This window comes from Hyla sarda, chromosome 1, assembly GCF_029499605.1.
Source record: "Hyla sarda isolate aHylSar1 chromosome 1, aHylSar1.hap1, whole genome shotgun sequence".
Lineage (NCBI taxonomy): Eukaryota > Metazoa > Chordata > Amphibia > Anura > Hylidae > Hyla > Hyla sarda.
The window spans coordinates 534,624,971-534,648,317 of NC_079189.1; the positions used below are offsets into that span (position 1 = coordinate 534,624,971).

The 23,347-nt window shown below is 40.9% G+C and overlaps 1 protein-coding gene across 2 annotated transcripts in view; it reads left to right on the forward strand.

Moving 5' to 3' along the window:
• The window catches only part of LOC130291549 (proteinase-activated receptor 1-like), a 33,409-nt gene extending 10,899 nt beyond the window's left edge, over window positions 1-22,510 (forward strand). Inside the window, exons 1-5 of one of the 2 annotated variants that reach the window (XM_056540433.1) lie at window positions 4,969-5,023; window positions 5,936-5,959; window positions 8,161-8,175; window positions 12,387-12,422; window positions 21,392-22,510. In XM_056540433.1, coding sequence (XP_056396408.1) covers window positions 12,407-12,422; window positions 21,392-22,467 — 1,092 coding nt within the window. In that variant the 5' untranslated portion in view covers window positions 4,969-5,023; window positions 5,936-5,959; window positions 8,161-8,175; window positions 12,387-12,406 and the 3' untranslated portion in view covers window positions 22,468-22,510. Of the gene's footprint in view, window positions 1-4,968; window positions 5,024-5,935; window positions 5,960-8,160; window positions 8,176-12,386; window positions 12,423-21,391 lie in introns of those variants that run through there. The other variant, XM_056540423.1, reaches the window with a different exon arrangement.
• The last annotated feature ends 837 nt before the right edge of the window (window positions 22,511-23,347 follow it).

A 23,347-nucleotide genomic window follows, 5' to 3' on the forward strand; every position in this document is an offset into this window, starting at 1 on the left:
AGCCCTACTTGTCCTCAGTATACAGAGTCATGCATGTCCTCAGTGCACAGAGCCCTGCTTGTCCTCAGTGCACAGAGCCTTCCTTGTCCTCACTACAGAGCCCTGCTTGTCCTTAGTGCAAGAGCCCTGCTTGTCCTCAGTGTAGGAGAGCCCTGCTTGTCCTCAGTGCACAAAGCCCTGCTTTTCCTCAGTGTACAGTACCCTTCTTGTCCACAGTGTACAGAGCCCTGCTTGTCCTCAGTGCACAGATCCCTGCTTGTCCTCAGTGCACAGAGCCTTCCTTGTCCTAACTGCACAGACCCCTGCTTGTCCTTAGTATTCAGAGCCCTGTTTGTCCATTCACACTTCCTGTATTTGGTCTCCTCACAGAGACACAGAGACACAAATATACACATTTTTTAACTAATGTATATTACAAATATTCATGTAATATTATTTACTACATTATATAAAACATTGTTTTGTTATGGGCAGGTACACTTTAAATCTGTTTTACATCTACAAAAAAAAAAAAAAACAGGACATTCCCAGCAGACGCCCAACGAAACTGAGCTTACAGCTGTTTCACGTGATTACACAAACTTCATCAGACCTACCCTATGTTTCTCCAGGACAGAGGATTTATACAAGCCCACCCAATGATGTAATAAAACACAAATTTAAAATAGTTAAAAACCCTTTACAATAAATACATGCAAACAAATTGTTTTAAATGCATATAGTGAATATGAAACAAACAAAAATGCATATAGTGAATATTCACAACAACTGGAAACCACAAACGTGGTTCCTGTAACATGTAAATAAATGGTAAAAGACTGAAATTCAAATATCAATGGTTCTGCTTGTGAAGTGAACCGATTAATTACATATAGAACACATTTTCTGCATGATCCTGTCATTTTTGGAGGATTTGTTGTTCGATAAGTATTGTGCCTGATGGGAAGGCTGCTGAAAACCCCTGGCTCTGTTTTTCATGCTGTCATTATGTTGTGCTGGGCTCACGCAACCACCCTTGGTAAGCGCTAATCACACTGTGCATTTACTTTTCTCCCTGATATCACGCTATGGAGCGCTTTTCACTTTTCTTTTTGTAGCTTTATGTATGAATGTCAAAGAACACTTACAATCCATTCCATAACAACTTTTTATTTACATGGATTTCTTTTAACAATTGTCTTTGTAAGGCTTGGTTTCCACTTGTTTTTTTGCCAGCCGGAAAAAACACCAGAAAAACTGCCATGCATTTTCCTGCATTTTTGTGTTTTGTATTTTGCCATTTTTACGTATGTGTGGAAATTGCATATTTTCTCCTTTGTCAGTATTTCCTATTCCTTTGTCCACCCGTTTAAAACTCTTTATTAAAAATAAGATGTAAAAATGCATGAAAAATACTCCAGTGCAAAACCCACATTGCTTTTAACCCTTAAGGACAATGGACGTAAATGTACGTCTGGATGAGATGGGACTTAATGCACCAGCATTTACGTCCTGTGCATGACGCGAGCAACGGAGCGGGGCTCGCATCATGCATGGCAAGTCTCGGCTGCTTTTAGCAGCCAGGGACCTGTTGACAATGGCTGTCATACAGGGGTCATTTTCTCCCATCTGCCTTTCAGCAGAAAATCACGATTATATTAATCAGTGGTATGCCTATAAATAGCACTGATCAGTATCTGCAGTCTGAAGACTATTGCTATAAATGGGCCAATTTGAATTTTATTTAAAAAAAAAGACCCTCCCCCAATAAAAATGTAAATAACCCCTTTTTCCCACTTTACATATTTGGTATCGGCGCATGCGTAAATGTCCACACTATCAAAATATAATTTTACTGAACCTGTACGGTAAGCAGTAGCTTTTTGGTTACATCACATCCCAGAAAAATTAAATAAAAAGTGATCAAAAAGTCACATATACAGAATAAAATCCACAGATCATGGCGCCCTGTATACGGAAAAATGAGAGAGTTAGGCTAGGTTTCCACAGGCATGGAGATCATGTTGCCGTGTCCAGTCCAAGGTGGAACTTGAAAGGTCCACCCCTTTTTTTCCAGGGAGGGGGGGGGGGGCGGACGAAGAGGATACACCACTGAGTTGCTTCCGGTCCCAGGCCCCGCTGATGACGTCCTTCCGGCGGGAGGCCATCTTGTCGGAGACCAGTATAAGAAGCAATGCGGAGCCTGACCTCTTCAGTTCACCGGAAGAACTGGTGGAGAGTGAAAAGATGGAGTCACAGCAATCCACATGTGCCAAGAGTCCCAAGATGGAACCAGAGGATCTGCTGATTTCCACGGCAAGAGTTATTGGATCGCCTGTAAGACCTGTCCATCATGCCTGATGATGCCCACCTGAAGGAGCCTTTGCAGAGGACGATGGAGAATGGGCCACAACCCCGGCTGAAGGTACGCCGGAATCATCACGAGAGCCATCGCCTGTGAAGTTGTCACCCCATCACCGAAGCTGGGGTTCCTGGGCTGACATACAGTCGGAGGAGTCAGAAGCGAGTACCCTGGCTGAGGCCGCATTCTCTACCCCTCCATCTACCCCCAGTCCAGAGCCCGCACCCCAGGTCCAGCACCCCCCAGTACGTCCCCAGTCACCACCATTACCTAGGTGGCTATTTGGCAATGAGCCGTATCTAATCCAGTATATGATGGAGCATCTCCTTCCCTAGCCGGGGAAGCCCCTTCCCTCACTTTCTCCGGCCCAGTCCGAAATGGCCAAAAGAGACGCTGAGGTTGCCGTAATTGTGGAGGAACTGAGGGCCCAGAGACAGGAGAGGTACAGGCCTAAGTTGCTGCCGTTTGAGGTGCGCCAGCAGCAGCAACAAGACACCAAGAAGCTGGAGGACCTTTATATCCAGAAGTTGGAGTACCTCCAGGAGGGTGAGCTACCTCTGGAGCGCAGCCGTGTGACGGTGATCAAATTCGACAAAGTAAGGGAGTTTGGCACCCATATGGATTGTCACCACGGGGGCATCCTCCTAGTGAACAGGAGTGCAGTGCAGAAGGACTATCTCCCCCCCCAGCTATGCATTCTCTAAGGAGCGGGGAGATTGTGGAGTATACCCCAGTACAAAGCCTGCGAGGGGAACGGGCAGCAGATGTCACCAGGCCTAAGAACCCTATGCAAATTCCTTTTGCCTACTTCCCCTCTGAAGATTGGGACTCAGATCCCTGTGGTCTTCTACCTCCAAGTGTTGAAGAGCAGTTGTTCAAGAAGGGAATCCGGATCCGCCTGCTATGGATCCCAAATATCTGCGTCAAGGCTTCCCCACAGATGTGCCCAGGCCTACTCCTAGGAACGAGGAGGTTTGGCCAGACCAACAGGTACAAACAGTTCATCCCCCAGTGGCGCAAGCTGCTGCTGTACAAGTGGTGGCCACTGTCAGTCTGAATATCACTGACTCTCGTTTGTTCCATGTTTCATGGAACACTCATGTTGACCCCATCCGGGGAGCTTAGTCTCACAACACTAGGTTTATGTCTCAACCTAGGGCCCAGTCCGACAGGTGAGGCTGGGAAAGAAGGTTGCTGATGTAATTCATGTACAGTAACTTCACCCGACTTGGTCATATGACTAACTGACTTGTGTGTGCAAACACAATTTTTGTTGTTACAAGTTTCTACAGTAACATTTAAGCACAGTGCCTGACGGACTAGTCAAGAAAGTTTTTGCAGTAACCAATCTTGTAAGTGCTGTGCCCGCCTTAGGACGAGAGACTCCTTAGGTACAGGAGACTAACCTGAACTCTATAGTGTATCTGGACTACAGAGCGATACATGGACATCTATCTAAATATGCCATAATAAAATATTTTGCTGAACGTTATGCACAAGGGAAATATTTGCGGTCCTGCACTATAATTGTTGTGGTGTAATAAAATGTATATATTTTGTTGTACACTAAAAAAAAGTCAGTGTACCTTATTATTTGATGTTTGGTAGTTTTCCTGTAGGGGATGTCCTGAACTAATCAGGAGAAGCAACTTTTCACCCCATCACCAACATCATGTACAGTCAACAGTAAAGTTATGTACACCTAAAAGTCATGTACATTAGGACTGTAACACTCACTACCACAAAGTCCATTCATAAGTCATATGTCTCATGTGATATTTCTTGTGTCCATGAGCTCAGGATACTCTGCTGGCCACAAAGTATTCCTGTACTCGCATAAGCACATAGGTAAAAGTCAAAGGTAATGGAAGTCAAAGTTATCAAAATAAAATGTCTAGCTAAAGAAAATGTCTAGCATTAAAAATAACTAGTGTTCTGGGGAGAAGTGTGTAATGCCAAGGGACCCCAGTAGCCAAGGCATTGGGCAGAAAGCCTCCGGCAACCCAATCCGTCAGTGTCATGTCTAGTCACGTAAAGAATATTATATGTATAGTCAAATGTAATATGTATAGTCAACTGTCATAATATGCATAGTCAGATGTCCTAATATGTATAGTCAACTGTCATAGTATACATAATCATAGTCCGTAAGTTGTGTTATACCATAGTCATAGGTATGTTGTTATTTTCCATTGAATGCAGAAAATGTATGTATGGACATTTATACAAAGACTCTATTGCATTATCAGTTTTCATTAAATGGGCTCTCTCATTAAAACAAATTTTTGCTATTGCACTCCTTATAGTAAATACAAAATATTTCTAATATACTTTGTTTTTAAAAAAAATGAAGTTTTCTATGTTTTATTTGTGCTTAAAAAAAGCTCAAGAGCACATTTTCCCCCATCTCATACACAGACTTTGGAACAAAGCCCAAACACAGGAAGTGCAGCCTGGAGTGCTGAGGGGGGGGGTGTCCCACCAACAGCATATGGCAGTTAAGTGTGAGAGGAGCTATGATTGGATAAGGCTTGACAAACTACTCTCCAGGCTTTGCTAAGCAATATTCCAATGATAACGCTAACTTATGGATCTTCAAAAAGCATTCTAGTTGACCCACCAGGCAGAATTTCCAGTCTACTTATTGTTAACTTCAGTCTCCAGCCCACCTCCTCTCCCACGGTGAACAAGCCACTCCAGTCTGGAGCTCCCAGGCTTAACAGTCTCACAAAATAATCGTAGGTCTTGAAGGAACCTCATATGGAGCCATGGAACATCTGCACTCAGACCTTTGTCAGAAAGATCACTCCTTTTTATAAGTTATTATCTGCTCCTCCTATTAGCTTTATGGTGCAGTTTTCCAGCATCACAAAGGACATCCCAATGTCAGCACTAGACACTTTCAGGATCTCTGCTGATGCTGGAATCTCCTCCTATTAGCTAACAGCTGAAAAACCACTATTTCCCGTGCCAGCTACTACAATAGCTGATTCTAAGATAGTGTCAGCGCTTCCGTGCAATCTGCGGTGGTGCACGAGGTAGGGTGAAGTCACTAGTATAGTACCCAGCACTTACCAATCATGCAAAGTGGAGATTTATTAAGCCATAGCATAGTACAAGGACGTGTTTCGGCATTGGAGCCTTCCTCAGCTGTCTGCCTATATGTCTGCCTGTATATAGAGCATGGTGACACCACTAAGGCTGCAAGTCCAAGCAACTAAGAACCCCAGTGAGTACAGTCAGTACATATCACATCAACTTCTGGGGAGTTTCCTGGCCATAGACCCAAAATTTTAATGTTTTGTTCACAGATCAACTTAGTGATGACTTATGCCTTGTGACATAGTGCTCCATTATGCTGGGAAACACATTATTCCTCACTAAATTGTTCCTGGATCATTAAAGTTTGGTCAGGAAACTCCCTAGATCTCAATGTCCTTACTACAATACACACAGATCACAATACACACTGATAGTATGATGTGTCTCCACCACATGAACGTCCCAGTTACCATATACGAGATTATAGGTGATTCATTTAATTACCTATCATTTTCATATTATTTTATGCATAAAATCTTTCTTTCTTTTCAGCTTTTGCAAAAAGTACCGGCAGGGGTGAGTGTAATAAAATTTGTACATTACTATGGATAATTAATTTCAATGTAAATTGCAGTCCTAGGTTAAGACAATTTCTACAGTATTTAAATGGTCACTGTCAGATATAAAAACTTTTTATATTTTGTATATCTTGGCGAAACAATAGTTTTTCTAATATACTTTTCTATAAAAAAAAAAAAAAAAAATTATTAAAGAATACTGCCTTTGAAAATCCCACCACTAGGGGTTCCCATACTTCCTGGGACACTGAGTCCCAGAGCAGCATGAGTGTGTCCAAGGGTCATGGACACGAGATGGCTGATTGACAAGCCTGCAGGAGGAACACAGCTTGCAGTGACACTGCTGTACAGAGTTTTAGCAAACATGTGCCTCCAGCTGTTGCAAAACTACAACTCCAAGCATGCCTGGACAGTAAAAGGATCTCTGGTCATACTGGGAGTTGTAGTTTTACAAAAGCTGTAGGCTCATAGCTGAAGGCAACTCTGCTGCAAAAAAAAGAGTTATCAAAACACTGTACCTCTAACTATTCCAAAACTGCACAGCATTACAGGACTGGCAAAGGATGATACACATGAATGACATAGAAACATATATAATATGTATGCATAAAAACCTTTGCACTAATTTATGAAGATGTAAATTATACACTCACCATATTGTCTTTGGTGGTAGAGTACAGGCAATCTCCAATAATCATTGTGTGTGTGTGTATGTACAGCATAAAACCCGAGAGGAAAGGGTTACAGAGCAGGGCTGCCAGGGTCGCTTCCGAGAGCAGTGAGTCAGCAGAGTGAGGGAGGGGGAAGAGTCATCACAGTGCAGGTGAGAGAAGGACATGCCCTTCCCTTTGGGAAGATCGAAAAGACAATGAGCAGCTGTAATATGCAATTTTTTGGGTGAAATATCAGTGATAGATACATAAAAATGATATGTACATGATCAGGATGAGGTTCTGAGTAATATATAACAGTTGTTTTTTTTTTTTTTTTGTGGGATCTGACAGGTATGCTTTAAATGGTTTGGCTACTTTATATAAAATTTCCATAAAAAGGCTATAAACCGTAATTTTGACTCTTACAACTGTGAGTGACTTCCCAACTCTAAAACCTAAAGCCCCTGTCGGTATTGGCAATGTAAATATTGTATATTGGCATCTTCCACCTCCATAGGATTCGATACATCCATGTGCCATAACCATGGGGAAAGGTTACAGATGTTGTAGTGGGGGCCTGCTGTTACCTTTTTAGCTCTCCATTAAACCATTCCTGTTACTCCTCCTGGAAAGGACTAAATGAATAGACCACCAAGGGCCCATTCACATTACAGAATTTCTGCCTAAAGAAAGATTCCATAGGCAGCAGGCACTAGCGGCATCGGTGCTAATGTCCATGTGGACCTTAAGCGCAGTCCACATTGACGCCAATGCAGTTCTGGATGGAACATGTTCATTTTGGACGGAATTTCTGTGGCCGAAATACAAAAGTGTGCACAGAGCAAGCATCCCAGCTGATTCATTGGCAATAAATCTGGAAAAAGGGCAGGCCAAGGAAGTATTGCAATCTGGTAGAGACATTACTGGAAAAACCCTTGCTGTGTGTGGGTAAGCATTATACTGCTACTAAATATCAGTTGTAAGGCCTGCTATGAGAGGCAACATATGTGGCCACAGGTTCCCCCTCCACATATCGCTAAGTTGTCACTACTGGGATGACAGACTGTCACATGCAATGGCTTCCCACATCTGAAAAGCAGATCAATCACAGCAGCTTTTCTGGTAGGGTCACACGGAATGGATTCGCCCGATAACGGACTCTACAGTGTGCCTCCAGCTGCGCATACTCGGAGCAGCAACTCGAGAGCCTTTTTTTTTATCAGCAGAGGAAGCACTTTTATGTCCTCTTGTGGCAAGACAGTGTCTAATCTGATCATACCTGTAATCATTTACATATCTGACATTTATACCTGGGTGCCTTATTTTTTTGGTTAAATACCTCTCTCTCTCTCTCTCTCTCTCTCTCTCTCTCTCTATATATATATATATTTGGTTGCTGTGGGTAAAAAGAACACTTTTACCTTTTGATTATCTTCTATACAGTACACTTAATAGGGAGAAATGCCTTTCTGCTAGCAGTGTTAAATTTTATGGCCTGTGCTTATGCATTTCATTTTTATTTGTTTTGTTTGTATGTTATGTACAGTTGATGAACTGCTGGGTAAGTATGAAGGAGATGATATGTAGTTTGGGGGTTGTTATATTTGTAGGCTTATTTTAATGCATGCTTAAATGTGTTTTTTTTTTTTTTTTTTATCGGCAGCTAACTGACAGCCAGCTCATCTGCACTAAATATCATAGAGCTTGCTATTAGAATGCAACGCCTGCAAGGGGCAAGAGTAGACTCCCAGCAATATATTAAATAATAAAGGGGATAATTCAAATTAAATCCCGGGGGAGGTGCATATAATACTTAACTTTTAATGATATAAAGTTAAAATTGTCACCAAATAGTAGTGCTCAAATAACCCAAAATAATAAATATATATCAATGTTCTGGTAGTGATATGGATCTTGCTCCAGATACAGTATCAAGCATACAGGGTGTCGCTTTTTTCATCTGCACTAAACCCAATATACTGGGTTGTGTTATAGTGCAGCTGTATAGCTGTAAAAAGACTGGTTAGTCACACATTTAGGTGAAGTATTTACTTTGTTCTGCCTATTCCTAATTACGTTGCCATTGTGCTGCTTCGTGGATGGAGGCAGGGAGTCAGCTCATCAATACTCCGCCCACCCCCTTTCTGAATATGCAAACTTGGGGGCGGAGTTTATGCGCTCAGCGATCTCAACAAGCTGGCTCTCCTCCTCCATTGTTCAAAGCTGTGCAATGGCAACTGAATTAGGAACAGGCGGGATAAATAAAATAATTCACCTAAATATGTGATTACCTCCTCTTTTTACAGCAATTCCCCCACACTATAATCTATCGGGTTTAATGCAGGTGAACTAGCTGTCAGTTTTTCTTTGAAGTATACCTAAATATTTTAACATCCCCACAATTGTGAATGGGGTAGTGTTGTGGGGGTAGGGGGTTTGGTTTAATTTTTTGTAATAGTTGCTATGTTAACACAGCAGAATTTCCGTAATTATGCACAAATTCTGTTCCACAAAGGCAGAATTTGCACAGAATTTTGGCGGCAATTCCGCAGAAATTCAAGCCGCATTAACTTTAATAGGATTCCGCCACGGAATTATACAAAATATAAGACTGGTCTAATATTTTGAGGCAAATGGAAATTATGCTGTGTTAATGGGACAGGGGAATACTATTGAAGTGAATGTACAGTAAATTTCGGTGGAATTTCTTTTTTTTTTTTTTCTTTTTCTATATTTTATTAGCATTTTCCTTACAGTACATTTACAAAAATGACGGTACATTTACAAAAATTACATTCCAACGCCCACCACACCAAGGCAATATAGGGAGGGGGGGAGGGATGCCAAAAAGTGACCAAAGTACATCAAAAGAAGAAAAAGAAGGGCACACCTGGATTTACCAAACCAACCAAACGTAGCAAATGTACCTACATTCACACCTGCTCTTGTACCTTCCTCTAATGATACCTCTCTCACTCACTCACTCCAGAGCTATACTTCTATACTCAGCCAAAATACTAAAAAAACAAACAAAACAAAAACACCCCTATAGTCCATCATAATTCCCCGTCCCTACAAATTTAACTGGTTCTACTTACTTTGATGCAGCATTATGCCGAATCTCACTAAACAAATTAATAATACCAACGAGGAGCCGTACAGCCAAAGTAAGCATGTCTATATGCCTTTTCTAAACATATTATAAATGATATTGAATATGATAACATGCCTACAACATTGATCCGGGACTTACTCCCAGATGTGAACCTCTCCCTTTGGATAAAAAATGGAATCACCAAAATTGGACATATATATTGTAAAGGCCAAATACAACCATTGGAACATATATCTCATAAATATAAAATACCACCACGTGATTTTTTTTTCAAATACTTACAGATCCACCGCTTACTAGGGCCATACAGAGAAGAAACAAGAAAAACAAACTCCCAAAACATTTTTTGAAAAATATTTCTTTATAGTCGGGGGGGGGGGGGGGGCGCAGGGGGGGCCATCTCTAAAGCTTAGAGTGCCTGTCAGCTCTCGTTACAGGAACACAGCCTAAGCTTTCAGGCAAAATGGGAAAGGGACTTGAGTGAGCAAATCTCCCCAGAACAGTGGACCAAAATATATGTGGTCCCATCGAATTTGTCCCCTCATTGCAAACCCTAGCAAAAGGACTTGAATACAGACCCATAATTGCCATTATAAACTTAGGTGGAACCCCAAACCTCTCCAAAACTAGTCTCAGATACCTTAAAAATAAGGTGCAGCTCACAACAGAAGGACCGAGGCAGTTAAAGCTAAAGCAGGACCCCGCCGGCAACAATAATGTAAAATAATGAAAACCTATAGCTTATGCCTCTAGGACCTCACCAATGGTGCATAATGGTGTGGGCAAAGATAGATATAACAGCGTTTATTTAAAAAAAAATTTTATTCAGATTATAAAATATAAAATATTATATATAAATAAGTAAAACAGTAACAAAATATCACATTACACTGGCATTTATCTAGTGAAAATCTCACTGGGCCCTAGTGAGATATCCAAAAATGTAAAAAATATATGAATAAATTAATATTCAAATGAGTCCATAAATCTGCAGATAAAAATAGTAAAAATAAAAATAACATAATGCCGCAAAAGGTGTTTGAATTTGTGGCAAAATGATTGTAACATAAAGTCAATGAAAAAATAAATAAAAAAGTAATAAAAAGGTTGATGAATGGATGATACAGAGTATCTCTCACCACTGCTTCTGGCTTGATAGGTTGTGATAGATGAGTCGCAGCCTTGTGTTCCTCGTGTGCCCCAATGAGTAGAGGGGGGCACAGGTTGATATGTCTCCCTTAGCAGCCCCGTTGGCAGGGGGCCCAAATAGATGTTGCGTACCGTGAGCTCCGATAGCGGGGGAGCATGCAGCAGTTTCAGCGCTGGGGACCTCGTTCGCTGACCGGCTTAGCACAGACGGCACTAATCTGGCACTCCGGCAGGAGTGTCAGTCGGCTCGGGTGCAACAACGTGTCTGATGATGGTAGTACGCCGGGAGTGATGGAAGGTCCGGGATTGGCGTCCCACGTGGAAGCAGGAGATGAGGCTTCCACGTGGGACGCCAATCCCGGGCCTTCCATCGCTCCCGGCGTACTACCATCATCAGACCCGTTGTTGCACCCGAGTCGACTGACACTCCTGCTGGAGTGCCAGATTAGTGCCGTCTGTGCTAAGCCGGTCAGCAAACGAGGTCCCCAGCGCTGAAACTGCTGCATGCTCCCCCGCTATCGGAGCTCACGGTACGCAACATCTATTTGCTGCCTACGGGGCTGCTAAGGGAGACATATCAACCTGTGCCCCCCTCTACTCATTGGGGCACACGAGGAACACAAGGCTGCGACTCATCTATCACAACCTATCAAGCCAGAATCAGTGGTGAGAGATACTCTGTATCATCCATTCATCAACCTTTTTATTACTTTTTTATTAATTTTTTCATTGACTTTATGTTACAATCATTTTGCCACAAATTCAAACACCTTTTGCGGAATTATTTTATTTTTATTTTTACTATTTTTATCTGCAGATTTATGGACTCATTTGAATATTAATTTATTCATATATTTTTTACATTTTTGGATATCTCACTAGGGCCCAGTGAGATTTTCACTAGATAAATGCCAGTGTAATGTGATATTTTGTTACTGTTTTACTTATTTATATATTATATTTTATAATCTGAATTAAAAACAATGCCCACACCATTATGCACCATTGGTGAGGTCCTAGAGGCATTAGCTATAGGTTTTCATTAGTCTCAGATACCCCCAATGGACCCGATCGAATGCCTTCTCCTCATCTAAGGATAGGAGCAGAGAAGGCACTCGATCGTACATCTGGTTCCATCCAAGGACTGCCTCCCCTGAACAAAACCTACTTCACCTGGATCTATCAATACCGGGACCCTATTCAATCGGTTTGCCAATAACTTAGTAGAGATTTTGGCCTAAAGTGTAATTTCGGCAGAATTTCTGGCAGAATTCTTTCATAGAATTCTGCATGGAAATTCCACCATCTGATTATAGCCTAAGACTGCAAGGAGGGAAAAAAAAAAATTGCTACTGTGGGAAGTTAATATGCATGAAATGGTATGAAAACTGAGCTTATATGAGACATAACTGAAAATCACATGGAGTGCTTCATAAATCTAAAAAAAATACTGTGTGATCTAAAGAACATTTTTATACAAGTAATCCTGTTTGGGCATTTGTTTTCAGGTTATATTGGACAACTAGGGATGTCAATAACTATAGGTGAGTATGCATAAGCTATACTGTGAATATCTAATAATAAAAAAACATAATATAAAACATGATTCCTTTTGAGAATATACAAAATTCTACAGCTTTAGGGTACGTTCACACGGGCGGATTACCTGCCGTATTTCCGCTTGGTATTAACTACCAATGACTTCAATGGGTCAGCAGAAAATCCGAAATAAAGGCAGATTTGCAGATTTTCCTTTGGACCCATTGAAGCCAGTTGGTAGCAAAATCAGCTGCAGATTTTCCCAAGCAAATACGCTGCAGAAATTCTGCAGGTAATCCGCTCGTGTGAACGTACCCTTAGGGTAGTGTCACATGTGCTGCATTTTGCTGCTGCGTATTTCCCTACCCATCCAAGTCAATGGGTAGTAAAATCAGATGCAGAAAATATGCAGGAAAATACGGCACGTGTGACCCTACCCTTAGTGACCACGTTCACACTGGCAGATTACCCACAAGTTTGATCCGCGGTGGGTTTTCTGTAGCAGAATTTCCTCAACGGAAAATAAGCAGCAGACCCCATTGAGGACAATGTAATCTGATGTGGATTTACTGCTGTGAAAATTCCGCTGACGAAGATCTTCCGTGGCTCAAACCTTGAACTCATGCTTGTGTGAACTTACCATTAGGCCTGTTTCAAATAAATATAAAGTACACATATTTTGCATCCATATTAGAGTCACAAGCCTCTACCTGACCGCATGTCTGATGACCTGAAGTGACATTTGTCAAAAAATGTGTTGTATTATCCTTGTGTGAAACTTCACTTCATTAGAAAAAACAAATAATCATAATTTTAAACTAAATTCATGAAGCAATTTTTTTTTACTATTTATCCTGCTAGGCTATCTTCATACGGCAGAATATTTGTGGACTGTCCATCCGGAATACACGGGGGGACATTACACATATAGAAGTGCCGGCGCTAAGACCACTTGGAAATGCGCAGTCTCCATAGAGGGCTATGCATTTCCAAGCAGACTCCGACAAAAGAATTGACATGTCAATAGTTCAGAGGCCGGAATCAGGATTTCCAGGGCAGATGTTTTTTCCATTGAAAATTCTTCTGTGTGCATGGTGCAGCAGAATCCCTGACTCTGCTGCAAGGGGATTTCCAAGCTTAATTTTTTTTGCCAAATTCCACTCAGAAATTACGTTGTGTGAACATGGCCTTATGGCTATATGTTAACACTATGAAATTCAGTGATGACAATTTCCTTGCTGAATTCCTTCAGTGGATCTGCATCCTTTCTGCTCCTTGGTAAAAGGAGCAGAAATTATGCTGAATTGATGCTTATTTTTTGTGGAATTTTCCACAGAAATAAGTGCTGATAATCAATGCCCCATTGACTTATGGGCTTTTACTACCGGATTCCAGTGAAAGATTAAACACCATAAATCTTCCGCCGGAAATAAAATCTTCATTGCAAGTTCTGTTGCTGAACTTCTGCTGTGTGAACATAGAAGTGGAAAACCCACTGAAGTCAAAGGAAGTGTGATGCAAGGTAGAATCCATGTGGAATTCCTCTTGGACATTCCTTGCAGATTCTGTAGTGCGAAAGAGCTCTAATTAAAAGTATGAAACTGCTGTTTAATTATGGGGTTGTACATATCTGGGTAACCAGAGTAAGAAGCAGAGGTCACAAGCTGGGAGATTTGAACATGTCCTGACAGTTAGTCATTTAGGTTTTTATTATTTTAAGATATCATCGCAATATGACACAGGGTGGGACACTGACAACAAGGGGCCCCCTAAACAGTATTTAAAGGGGTGCTCTGGTGGAAAGGATTTTTTTTTAAAACAACTGGTGCCAGAAAGTTAAACAGATTTGTAAATTTCTTCTATTTTAAAATCTTAATCCTTCCAGTACTGATTAGATGCTGTATGCTCCAGAGGAAGTTATTTTTTTTTACTTCCTTTCTGTCCATGTCAGGAACTGTCCAGAGCAGAAGCAAATCCCCATAGCAAACCTCTCCTGCTTCTGACAGTTCCTGACATGGACAGAGGTTACAAATCTTAATTGATTTAAAAAAAAAAGGTTTTCCACTGGAGTATCCCTTTAAGCCCCTTGCTTTTTTTTCTGTCCCTGCCTATTGCCCATCTATCCCTAACCCCCTCCCTGCCTTTATTTTTTTTTTTTACTATATTAAAAAGGACTTTTTGTCTGCCTGGTAGTGTGCTCACTACCAGGCAGACTTCCCCAGCAGGCGCGACATCACTGATGCCGGCTGGGGCCGACACTTCTGCCCTTAGTTCTTCTACACAGGGTGCCTCCAGCTGTTTCACCACTACAACTCCCTGCTTGCCCTGACATCTATTGGCTGTCAGGGAATGCTGGGAGTTGTAGTGGTGAAACAGCTGGAGGCACCCTGTGTTAAAAACAATATCTTTACATGGCCGCGGCGCAACCCGAAACCCAAACGCCCCATTCCCCCCCACGAACACAGCTACCCGAACCCCGCCGCACAACCCGCTCTCCCCCATACCAAAGTGCAGGACAGTCCGGTGTGAGGTGGTTACCGGCAGCAGCGACGGGATGCCGGGAGGTGAGGCCGGCGTGCAAGGCCAGGGAGCCCAATGCGCACATCTGTTCTCAGCGCTCGCTCCCGCTTGTCTGATTGACAGGCAGGGAGCGAGCACAGCCTGACTGAATTCGGACCGATTGCCCGGCCGGCATCGGTCCGAATTCAGGCATGACGTCACACCAGGCTGCAGCCGGCCACTAGGAGGGAGACCCCTAGTGGCCGGTTTTCAAATGTAAAATAAAACATTTTAATAAAAAATTAAAAAAATTAAACTATATTAGAGATATGTTGTTGTACATAAGTACTACAACATATATATATATATATATATATATATATATATATATATATATATATAAATAAATAAAAGTTGGTGATAGTGCCCATTTAAAATAGCTTATAACAGAGCCTGGTCCCTGGCCACCCTGTAATGCCACACCTCCTCTGCAGGGAAATGCCTGTTTGGTTGATGAGACAATCAATTTAACACCCTTACAGTTTTACACAGGCTTTGGTTGTCCTGCTGGCAGAAGTCATTAGGCTAGAATTCCACTGAGGTTTTTCATGCAAAAATGGTGATAAAAACGCCCATTTTGCCACACAGCGTTTTTTTCTCTGTGAAAAATGCTGCGGCCAGATGTCAATAGTGAACTGCAAAATGCAAGATCCACTTGATGTTTTTCAGTTTGACATTTTTTAAATCCTTTGGGCGTTTTTCAGCTCTTTTTGAGAGTCTATGGGAGTAAAAAATCGCCAAGAAAAAACGCCATGTGAGTTTTTACTTTGGCGTTTTTACTAGCGGTTTTTATTCTTTTTGGACTTTAGTGATCCAAAAAATTGATGGAGATACCTTTTTTAATAACATTTAGTAGGGTACCATTAAAGAAAAATAATAATAAAAAAAGATACAGCAGTGATCGAAAAAATTATATTCAACGAAATTTCTTTTTTCTCACAAAATTTTTATACATTTTTAAATAGGGATCAATTTATGTGGGCGGGCAGGGAACAAAAAATGTAGCTCACAATAATAAAAATTTAGAAAGGGCCATTTAAAGGTAAAAATAATGTATTTGTAATAATTAATTTTGTTAAAATTTTTATTAATAATGTATTATAATAATGTGTTAAATAAAATGTGTGTGTGTGTGTGTTTTTTTTTTTTACTTTTTCTTAATTTTTTTAAATTTTTTAGGTAGTACTACTACTTCCAGCATGGAACAAATTGTTCAATGATGGGAGTAGTAGTACATGTACTAATTGACAGTTCGCACCGGGTGTTACTTCTGACACCCATTGCGATCCTCCTGTATAATGTATAGATGCGGCGGCCGCTCTTCTATGGTCCCCTGCACTGCCGTATATACACACATACTGGTTCCAGCCAATCACAATTCTCTGCAGGAAATATGAATAGGCATATATACATCAGTGCAGGGGACCATAGAAGAGCGGCTGGCTGCATTTATACATTATACAGGAGGATCGAAGCAGGTGTCAGGAGTGACATCCGCTGTGATCTGTCCTTAGCTGCAGGTACTACTGCTCCCAACATTGAGCACACTCGGCTCCATGCTGGGAGCTGAAGTACCTGCATTAATAGACAGATCGCAACATGTGTCAGAAATGATACCCGCTGCGATCTGTCTATTAGTACAGGTACTACAACTCCCAGCATGGAGCAGAGTGTGCTCCACGTTGGGAGAAGTAGTACCTGCAGTAAGGCACAGATCGCAGCAAGTGTCACTCCTGACACCTGTTGCAATCCTCCTGATGTGAATTTCGTGACTCAGCTGTGCTCATGGCTACAGAGCTGGGAAAACAGCTGATGCTGAGCAGTAGATATATGTCCTATTTATACTGCCCAGCAAGAACTTATGGTGAGACTGCAATGTGTATACAGTATACACATTGCTGGGTCACTTAACCCCTTGCTGAGCTGTGCGCTATGCACCAGCCAAGCAAGGAAAGAGGGAACTTACAATGCTGGACAGTGTAGGTTAACCCTTTGGGTGGTATACAGAGTACACAGCTTTCAATAGATAGCTAAATAGTGTATACAGAAGATGAGATCCCCTTACCACCCTTGCTCCCTGTCGGGTCCATGTAGCTCCGCCCCCTAGTGATATCGTCATTAGGGGGGGCAGAGCTACAGACAGGAGGCAGAGTGGTGAGTATGAGGCTCTGTTCGCATTGTATGTTTTGTATAATGTGAACAGACCCTTCTGCCAGTGTCTTCCCAGACAGGGAGACTCCAGCTGTTGCTGTAATTCTGCAACAATTTGAGGCTCTCTCTTTGGGAAGACATTGCATTTTGGGCACTCTCCCCAGCGGAGAGCACCAAAAATGTCCTAACCCATTTTTTGTTTCTTTTTTCATTTCAGATCCGTGTATGCAGAGGTTTGCGGAAGATTCAGAGGGTTGTTGCAATGAACTAGATTTTTTTTTTATTTTAGTGTTTTTTTTTAAATAAAATATTTTTTTCAATGTGTCATGTTTTCTTTTTAATAGAATTTACAGGCTTAGTAGTGGAAGTCGTCTTTTTGACGGAATCCATTACTATGCCGGGGTTAGCGTTAGCCCCAAAAACAGCTAGTGCTAACCCCCTATTATTACCCCGGTACCCACCGCAAAAGGGGGTGCCGGGAAGAGCCGGTACCAACATGCCCAGAGTGTCAAAAATGGCGTTCCTGGGCCTAGGCAGTAACAGGCTGGCGTTATTTAAGCTGGGGAGGGCTAGTAACAATGGTACTCGCCCACCGTGTTAATGTCAGGCTGTTGCTGCTTGGTTGGTATCTTGCTGAGAATAAAAATACGGGGAACCCTATGCGTTTTTTAATTTATTTATTAAAAAGACGCATAGGGTTCCCCATATTTTTATTCTCAGCAAGATACCAACCAAGCAGCAACAGCCTGACATTACCAGAGTGGGCGAGGACCACTGTTTCTGGCTCTCCCCAGCCTAAATAACGCCAGCCTGTTACCACCTTGGCCCAGGAGCGCCATTTTTGACGCTCCGGGCCTGTTGGTACCGGTTCCTGTAGGTACCCTGTGGCAGTTGGTACCGGGGTAATAATTGGGGGTTAGCACTAGCTGTTTTTGAGGCGAACGCTAAGCCTCGGCTTAGTAATGAATTCCATCAAAAAGACGGCTTCCACTACTAAGCCTGAAAATTCAATAAAAAAAAAACATGACACATTGGAAAAATTATTTTATTTTAAAAAACACTCCCCCACAGTCCTCGTTAGCCATTTTATTAAAAGAAAAAAAATCTAGTTCAACGCAGTAATCCACCGAATCTGTCGCAATCCTCTGCATACACGGATCTGAAACAGAAGAAAAAAGAAACACAAAAAATGGGTTAGGACATTTTTGGCCTTCTCTGCTGGGGAGAGTGCCCAAAATGCAATGCCTTCCCAAACAGAGAGCCTCCAATTGTTGCAAAACTACAACTACCAGCATGCTGAGAGTTGTAGTTTAGCAACAGCTGGAGTCTCCCTGTCTGGGAAGACACTGGCAGAAGGGTCTGTTCACATTATACAAAACGTACAATGAGAACAGAGCCTCATATTTACTTACCACTCTGCCTCATGTCATCACTAGGGGGCGGAGCTACACGAACCAGACAGGAGCGAGAGAGGTGAGGGGATCTCGTCTTCTGTATACACTATATACAGCTATCTACAGATATTCTGTATATAGTGTATACTGCCCAAAGGGGCTATAGGAGCAGGAAGTCCTGTCAGTCTGGTAACAGGATTCCCGGCTCCTGTCTAGTATACAAAGGTACACTATGCACCCCTGTATACTATACTGCCGGGGAAGGTGAGTAGTGATGCTCAGCACCCCATATATGTATATGCTATACATCACTCCTTATCTCTTTACACTCTGTGGACCGGGCACTCAGCATCCAACCCCCAGAGTGGTACCTGAAGACAGTGAGAAAACTGCCACAGGGTACAAATTTGGCTGTTTCCACACACCAGGAAAAACACCAGAAAAAATGCCAGAATAACCTGGTGTTTTGTTGGTGGGAAAAAACCTCAGTGGAATTCTAGCCTTACAGTGAACGTGTGTGCTTTTATTTTGTATTGACTTGTGCCAAAGTTATCATCCAACCTTGCCCTCTTTGCATGTTATCTGCACTGGCTTTGTCACTTTACTTGCTGTGCGTTTGTAGGCAGTGGGGTTGCAGATGCGCTCTTTGGTGTTGCTGTTTTTTTCACGCAAATATACTCCAGGTGAAAAGACAATAAGGTTTTCACACTTTTTTGAACTTGACAGGGGCTTCCTGTCATTTACACAAATTTATGAAATGACATGTGCCACATGATGAATTTTGCACAACTGGTAAAATACACGATTGCACACCAGGGGGTGGGTTGAGGTTGATTTAACTGTATTTAACTCGAGTGAACTGTATTTTTAGTTGATACATAAGTATCATGTGTGCCAATTTTAATGGAAATATATCCAGCCATTTGGAAGTTATGCTGGCACATACATACAATACGTTGTTACATATATATATATATATATATATATATATATACACAAAAGGGAAGAGGTTGTTTTGCAGCACTATTTAGCTTATAAAAAATGGCCGGGTGCCAGCTCCCAAAATTAATCCATCCAAAGAAATGGTGCAGTACTCCATAAGAAAATCCAAGGTGCAAAAAGATTTATTCACTTCATATCAATGCATAGCAATGTTTCAGATCACACAGGATCCTTTTTCAAGGAGCTTGAAAAAGGATCCTGTGTGATCGGTAACGTTGCTATGCCTTGATATGAAGTGAATAAATCTTTTTGCACCTTGGATTTTCTTATGTATATATATATATATATATATATATATATATATATATATATATATAATAAAAAAAAGGATAATTCCGCAGCACACATAGCAAAGTGCAAAAAAAGGTGATTTTATTCCATATTAAAAGTTGTTTTCACAGCAAGCTTGCTGTGAAAACACCTTTTAATATGGAATAAAATCACCTTTTTTTGCACTTTACTATGTGTACTGCGGAATTATCCTTTTTTGATTGTATCTATGGTGAGCCCTTGACCAAAGCTCCAAATTCTGCGTGCACCAGCAACATCATCTTCATCATCTGGTGTGCTGTCCATCTCCTTATTTGCTTAATGTCACACCAAACTCCAAAAATGGTCTGGACAAAATTATTGGCACCCTTAACTTAATATTTGGTTGCACACCCTTTGGAAAAAATAACTGAAATCAGTCGCTTCCTATAACCATCAATAAGCTTCTTACACCTCTCAGCCGGAATGTTGGACCACTCTACCTTTGCAAACTACTCCAGGTCTCTCTTAAAAGAAGGGCGTCTTTTCCTAACAGCAATTTGAAGATCTCTCCACAGGTGTTCAATGGTATTTAGATCTGGACTCATTGCTGGCTCCTTCAGAACTCTTCAGCTCTTTGTTGCCATCCATTTCTGGGTGCTTTTTGATGTATGTTTGGGCTGACACTGGGCTGTACAGTGCGACCCAAAATCCGTTGGTAATCCTCAGATTTCATGATGCCTTGCACACATTCAAGGAACACAGTGCCAGGGGCAGCAAAACAACCCCAAAACATCAGTGAACCTCCACCATATTTCACTGTAGGTACTGTGTTCTTTTCTATGTAGTCCTCATTCCGTTTTTGGTAAACAGTAGAATGATGAGCTTTACCAAAAAGCTCTATCTTGGTCTCATATGTCCACAAGATGTCTTCCCAGAAGGATTTTGGCTTACTCAAGTTTTGGCAAAATGTAGTTTTGCTTTTTTATGCATCTGTGTCAGCAGTGTTGTGCTCCTGGGTAATGTTGTGCACTGTAGACAAAGGTGAATCTAGATCTCTGGAGATGGACTTGTAACCTTGAGATTGTTGATATTTTTCCACAATTTTGGTTTTCAAGTCCTCAGACAGTTCTCTTCTCCTTTCTGTTGTCCATGCTTAGTGTGGCACACACAGACACACAATGCACATACTAAGTGAACTTCTCTCCTTTTTATCTGCTTTCAGGTGTGATTTTTATATTGCCCACACCTGTTACTTGCCCCAGGTGAGACTAAAGGAGCATCACATTCTTGAAACAATGTTTTATCTTTTTTTTCCCACAATTTTGAAAGGGTGCCAATCATTTTGTCCAGCCCATTTTTGGAGTTTGGTGTGACATTATGTCCAATTTGCTTTTTTTCCTCCCTTTTTATGTTTAGTTCCAATACACACAAAGGGAATAAACATGTGTATAGCAAAACATGTGTTACTGCAATCCTTTTCTGTGAGAAATACTTCATTTTCTTGAAAAATTTCAGGGATGCCAACACTTACGACCATGACTGTATATTGTGAATAGTTAGTTTAGCATCTGATGCATGTTTGTATTTCGCCATTGTAATTGTAATCATTTATTTAGATGGAGAAACCTCAAGTGTACCAGAAAACAGCACTTATAACATCTCATCCCCAATGGATGCAGTAGTAGCACAAGAGCTTTTGAATAGCTATCAATCTGTTTTTTCAGCCAAAGTCCTATCTTATCTCTCCAGCCGCTGGTTGACCATATTTTTGCCGCTGATATATATCTTTGTGTTTCTGATTGCATTACCATTAAATATAACTGCGATCGTCATGTTCCTGGTCAAGACAAAATTGAAGAAGCCGGCAGTGGTGTACATGCTGAACCTTGCCCTGGCTGATGTGCTCTTTGTTTCTACCCTGCCTTTTAACATAGTGTATAGATTCTCTGGGAATAACTGGGTTATTGGAGATGAAATGTGCCGTTTTACCATTGCAGCATTTTATTGTAACATGTACTGCTCTATCCTTATCATGACAAGTATGAGTGTAGACAAGTTTCTGGCTTTGGTTTATCCTATACAGTCTCTCTCTTGGCGTAAAGTAAGTCGATCATGGTTGGTCTGTATCATCATTTGGGTCATTTCCATATGTAGTACCATTCCTCTTCTTATACACAAGCAAACTAAGTACATTGTCCTTATTGGAAAAACAACCTGTCATGATGTACAGAATATAGATAATATCAATAATTTTTATCGCTATTATTTTTGCACTTTTTGTATACTTTTCTTTTTCTTGCCATTCATTGTCACAACCTTTTGCTATTTTGTAACCATTAGAAGTCTGAGTTCCTCACAATTGGGTGACACTGAGATGAAGAGACAAGCTGTGATCTTAGCCATCATTATACTTTCTGCATTCGTTTTGTGCTTCGGGCCGACCAATGTCCTCTTTTTCATTCAAAGTCTCCATATCACATCTGATTCTGCCAATGACCTTTATTTTGTCTATTTAATATGCATCGGTGTGTTTAGTATGAGTTGCTGTCTTGACCCGTTGTTGTATTACTTTACATCAACACAAAATTATAGTAACTTATGCAGGATTCTGTGCTGCAAGAAAAACGATGATGGACTAACCCAAACTACCCAAAGTACACAAATTACAACACAAATAGAGGCCATAAGCTGAAAGGTAAATGAAATACAGTAAGTGCAGATTTAGTAAAAACTGGCATTTTACAAGATGCTCAATTAGGACCGGGTCAATCGTTTTTTCTTTCTAATGCTTTAATAACCATAACTCTCTCTCTCTTTTTTTTTTTTTTTTCTTCTGCACACCCATATGAGGGCTTGTTTCTTTTGGGACCAATTGTACCTTACCAATGACACCTTAAATGTTTTCATAACATATACTTCAAAACAAAAAAAAAAATATTTGTGAAGTGAAATTGAAAACAAATGTTATGCTGTTCACCATGTGGTCAACCTACATGTTATTTTGATACTTTGGGTCGGCTTAATTACAACTATACCAATTTTTTTTTTCCATTTTCTGACCCATATAACTTTATTTTTTCATATACTGGGCTGTATAAAGGCTTATTTCTTGTTCCGTCATCTGTTCTTTTTATCGGTATCAGAGTGGTATTGATTAGACTTTTTTTTAAATCTCTTTTTACACATTTTTTTGGCATGACTTAATTCTGAGGTTGATTCTTTTTATGTCTAGCCCATTTACCGTATGGGATCAATAATGTATAGTTTGGACAATTGCGCATGCGGCGATACCAAATATGTTAATTTTTATTATGTTTACATGTTTTTTATATAGAACATGGGAAAAGAGGGGTGATTTGAACTTTTAATATAAACCTTTATTAAAATTTTGTTTTTACACTTCATTGTTCCCCTAAGGGAACTTTTAGGAAGAATCATTAAATTCCTCATACAGATCAATGCAATTCTATTACCTGCATTGATCTGTGTAATCTACGCTCCATTGATAGCGCATAGCAGCGCAATAGGAATAGAAGAATAAGTAGTAACTTTGCAACTACTCCACTGATTAT